General features: G+C 38.8%; 1 protein-coding gene across 1 annotated transcript in view; it reads right to left on the bottom strand.

Moving 5' to 3' along the window:
• Nucleotides 1-4,082: 4,082 nt before the first annotated feature.
• LOC308089329 (5'-AMP-activated protein kinase subunit gamma-1-like) overlaps nucleotides 4,083-5,000 on the bottom strand; it is a 20,503-nt gene continuing 19,585 nt past the window's right edge. The window contains exon 13 of the mRNA XM_080433995.1: nucleotides 4,083-4,842. Within this exon, the coding sequence (XP_080290121.1) occupies nucleotides 4,820-4,842 (23 nt within the window). The 3' untranslated portion in view covers nucleotides 4,083-4,819. The remainder of the gene's footprint in view (nucleotides 4,843-5,000) is intronic.

The raw sequence follows: 5,000 nt of genomic DNA on the forward strand, positions 1-5,000 counted from the left end.
ACCTGAAGGCTGAACCATGTGTCCTTTTCATGTCCTACCTGAAGGCAGCGTTCAAGATCATTGTCTTTACTGAACTCTCCTGAACTTGAATACAGCGTTTTATGTTGAAAGAATTGTCCTCTTAATCATTAAGACCGGGAAAGCATTTTATATTTTAACCACTAAAAAATGCTATGAGCTTGTAGATCTCTTTTTTTTAATCATGAAAATGTGTGCAAATCTTTGAATACATATACTTTTTAAAGTGAACATTTGTACGAACACAAACGATTTTTCAAAAATACCAGATATACAAGCTTGTATATCTGCTATTTTTGTTGTGCCACATGTTCCTGGTCCCTCCCCTGCACGCCATATAAGGGCATGGGCCGGGCGTCTCCCTCAGCCAGCAGCCAGCTCAGGTGTGGCTGGTCCCAATCAGCCCAGCTGCTCCACATCTCCATCAACAGGAGCTGGACAATAGAAGCCGCTGAGAACCCACGCCCGACGCTTGAATATTGTCTACTGTGGTCAGTGTAACCGGCTGTTGAATACTGTCTCTCTAGTGTGCTGTTTAGAGAATAGACAATTATTTGTCATACAAATAATTGTAATTAACCATTTGATTGTGTTTTTGGCACTTTGGAACGTATCATTTTTTTCTATCGATTAGTCACCCCATGGAGACTTGTTTTTGCTCATTCCTAAAACAATAATATGATGACCAGCGGACCGGTAGGCAGCGGTTCCGGTAGGAGACACAAAGGAGACTCTTTGTGTCTCCTACCGGAACCGCTGCTGGTCATCAAATTATTGTCTGAGGAATGAGAGGAAAACTAGAAAATATCCCTGAATTCAAGTCTCCATGGAGTGACTGAAAAAAGGTCATTTTGGGGTGAACTATTCCTTTTATCCTTTTTAGGCTTAGTAAACAAACGCTGCAGATATTACAAATAACTTAAATATACGAGGAAATTACAGACATTTAGGGAAATACTTATATATTATATTAAATTATGATATTTAGAAAGTAGTGGAAATATCCGCTCTACAACATCACACACATAGCGAATGCACTGTTACTTTTTGAAAGTGTTTGAAAGTGTATGAAAAGTTCAAAAACATAAATTGTGATCAGGCGATTAATTAGATAATCGTGACAGACCCCCACATTCTCTGTCGTATTCCAGGGCCACACGTTCAGCAAGGTGCAGACTTCTAGTTGTCTTTATTTTAATGTATTTGTTTTGTACCTGCAGTAAAATTACACTTTGTGTTGCAACTCTGCTGTGTCCTCCCCCCACTCGCCACTAGGTGGAGCAAGGAACTCCTACCTTGTAGGTAGAGAGGTGGTGAGGTCATCATCCCAAGATCAAGATCAAGAGATACATGGGTTGATTAATCATTGCTACAGTATATAGAGTCTATATATTTTGCAGATCTGCTATTTTTGGGCGGTGAAACCGCCCCTATAAGTGAGATTTGGAAAAATGTACAAATATCTTGGGCAGTGAAACCGCCCCTAAAAGTGAGGTTTGGAAATTTGTACAATTATCCTGCGCTGTGATTGGCCAATCACAATCTATTCAGGACTGTGATTGGCCAGTGTCACATGACACATGTGCATAGCCCTATATAAGCAACCATAACTTGAAAAAAACCATAAATTGGTTTTTTTCAAGTTATGGTTTCGTCTATCATAAAGAGTGTTTCAATAAATGTATTTATCTTTTGTACATGATTGATCGACTCCATTCAGTATTGTGATTAGCTAGCAAGACACCGCCCACTTCACACAGGGTGTGATTTTTACTCATTCTTAGACATTTGTTTTCTGATTTTCTTTTATAATTTTTTGCAGTGGAGGAAAAAGTACTCAAATTGTTTACTCAAGTAAAAGTATCAATACTGCAGTGTAGAAATACCCTGTTACAAGTAAAATGTCCGGTAATCAAAATTTACTTGAGTAGTAAGTAAGTACAAAAGTATTGGCATCAAAATATACTTAAAGTACCAAAAGTAAAAGTAGTCATTGTGCAGAATGTCCCATTTCACAAGTTCAAAATGTGTAAAACATCTTTTGAAAATAGCAGATCTACAAGCTCACAATGCGTCGTATCGCAACGCATATTGAGCTTGTAGATCGACTATTTTCAAATGGACAAAATATCTATAGGGGCTGAAGTGGTTAATGTATGTTTTGTGATAATAATCTAAATCTGCAAAGTAACTAGTAACTAAAGTTATCAAATAATTGTAGTGGAGTAAAAGTATACAGTATTACAAAATTGGAAATACTCCAGCACAGTAAAAATACCTCAAAATTGTACAGTACTTGAGTACATGTACTTAGTTACTTTACACCACTGAGCACTTGGCCCCTGTGACGTCGTCGCGCTTCAAACAGGGAAATACATATTCAGTTTATTATTAAAAGAGTTGTTCAATCTATCAATTATAAAACCCATGAAGCCTTGAATTCATAGCCTGATTATCAGCCTGAAGCTGTGTGGAGCTTCAGGCTGACATTGGCTGCAGTGTCGGCGATTACCAGGGGGAGGGGATTCGATTTTCCCTAAACCAATCACAAGAGATCCACGGATCCGCCTACATCTGACGTCATCGCACAGCTTGATTTAGCAGATATTCGCTGATTGGCTCGTCGTTAGACCCGCCCCCACCTCCGACTCTGTCTTTTTCTTCTACCGTGAAAATCCATAGGCTCACATTATGACACCAGACCAAGAGGAGCAGTCCACTCAGAGAGTGGGCGGGGTCTATGGTCTGGATTCATGTAGTTTTAGTTTTATTTATTTTTTCACATTCCTAAGCCAATAATGTGATGACCGGTGGAGTCCATCCGGTATAGGCTCCGCCTCCTGAGCAGACACCCGCTCATAGAATGTGACAAAACTAAACAAATCTCCATGAATTAAAGGCTTCATGTCATGGTGTGTGGAATTGATAGAAAATAAGATTTATTTTGTGGGTGAACTACTCCTTTAATGCAATATCATGGTTTATTTGCACAGAGGCAAACTGATGTCAGTCTCATTATAAAATAACAAAGCTATAATGTTTGTACAGCATGTTTAATACATTTTACACACTCATTCTGTTTGCCAAATGACAGCAGATCTACAAGCTCATAGCGCTGCACTCGGTGCCACGCTATGAGCTTGTAGATCTGCTAATTTTGAATAAAAATGACAGATGTGTTCCCGGATTGAATGAGTTAAAGTGGGGTTAGGGGACCCCCAGGGTTAGGGGACCCCCAGGGTTAGGGGACCCCCAGGGTTAGGGGACCTCCAGGAGTCCTTCAGGGTCCTTGACATGAACATGTTAGAACCACTGATGATGTAATCATAACAAACGCCTTAAATCATTACAAACGGGACCAAATGGAGGGACATTTCTTACCCACTTAAAGGGGTATTTCACTTTAACCCATTAAAACCGGGAAAAACTATTGAGAACCAGTGATATTATAACAACATAAGTTTACATAAAAGAAGACATTTGTAGAATGGGCCTCAGGTCTTAATGGGTTAAAACACTTCATTGTAACGTCTACTCAGGCTTTAGTGTTTCACCTCATCCATGTGACTTGATTCAATATTTAATATTCATTTCATCAGACAATACCCCCCCCCACCCCCCCATAACAGTATAAGATATTATATAACAATATTTAATATTCATTTCATCAGACAATACCCCCCCGCCCCATAACAGTATAAGATATTATATAACAATATTTAATATTCATTTCATCAGACAATACCCCCCCGCCCCCATAACAGTATAAGATATTATATAACAATATTTAATATTCATTTCATCAGACAATACCCCCCCCCGCCCCATAACAGTATAAGATATTATATAACAATATTTAATATTCATTTCATCAGACAATACCCCCCCGCCCCCATAACAGTATAAGATATTATATAACAATATTTAATATTCATTTCATCAGACAATACCCCCCCCGCCCCATAACAGTATAAGATATTTGAACTACAAAAAGAAAAAGCAGAAAATTAACAGATTGACACATTTTGCCCAACATAGACATTAATGTATGTATGTGTTTTTTTCTTCTTTTATTAAATAGTGATTTTATCAAAGTTAAATATTAAACATATCAGACAGTCTACATTTACCAAAAGGAAAAGCATGTTTATATAATTCATTCCCCACCGGCCAATGAAATGAACGACCGAAACCCAAGTCATTCATTTACAGCAAATCCAACCCTGCTCACATACAGGTCCATTTGGTTAGATTTGTGGGAGCATATATATAGCCTACCTACAGTTTGTTGATGTTCCCTCAACCTCAACCTTAACCCCAATCCTCAACCCTCAACCCTCAACCTGGGTTGTGCCGTCGTGATAATCCGTTCCATAGTTATGGACGGTTGAATGTATCTTGTTTTTGCCAAAAAGCAACAGAAATCCTATAATACTAAACGTATTGTGATCACGGGATCTTTGGCTGTACTCTTCTTCGGCGATGCTGGGATCATTCAGAGGCTGCGGAAGAGCGCCCTCTATCGCAAACCACTGGAAACACCACATGACGAGGGACTCGTCAATGTGCGGTGTGAGCCTTGGATTGAAATGACGAGTATACTCGACAATGGCAGTCAATGAGTTAACACTGAGAGGGTGTTTTAGGGTGTATCCTTTGATCTATACTAAAAATAAAACGGGAAAAAAGTTAATGGAAAAAAAGCTTAGTGAAATAGTGTTGGGTGGCCATTTGTGGACCAGCTCTGGCTTGTTGCCGGGCAGACTAGTAGATGTAGCTTCCATACAGCCAGGGTCAGAGGTCATGGCTTGATCTCAGAAATCTCTGGAAAATAAAAGGAGAACGAGGATGAAAAATGTACAAAAAGATGTCATGTTGTTGTTTAGTGCTTTAGAGGAGAAATACCACTATGTGTTTACATTGACTTTAACCTTTACTTGTACATACATTTATTATTTTTGGAGTAATTACCAGATTTTCCT

This window comes from Gymnoscopelus braueri (assembly GCF_963280865.1).
Source record: "Gymnoscopelus braueri genome assembly, chromosome: 7".
In the NCBI taxonomy this organism is placed as follows: Eukaryota; Metazoa; Chordata; class Actinopteri; order Myctophiformes; family Myctophidae; genus Gymnoscopelus; species Gymnoscopelus braueri.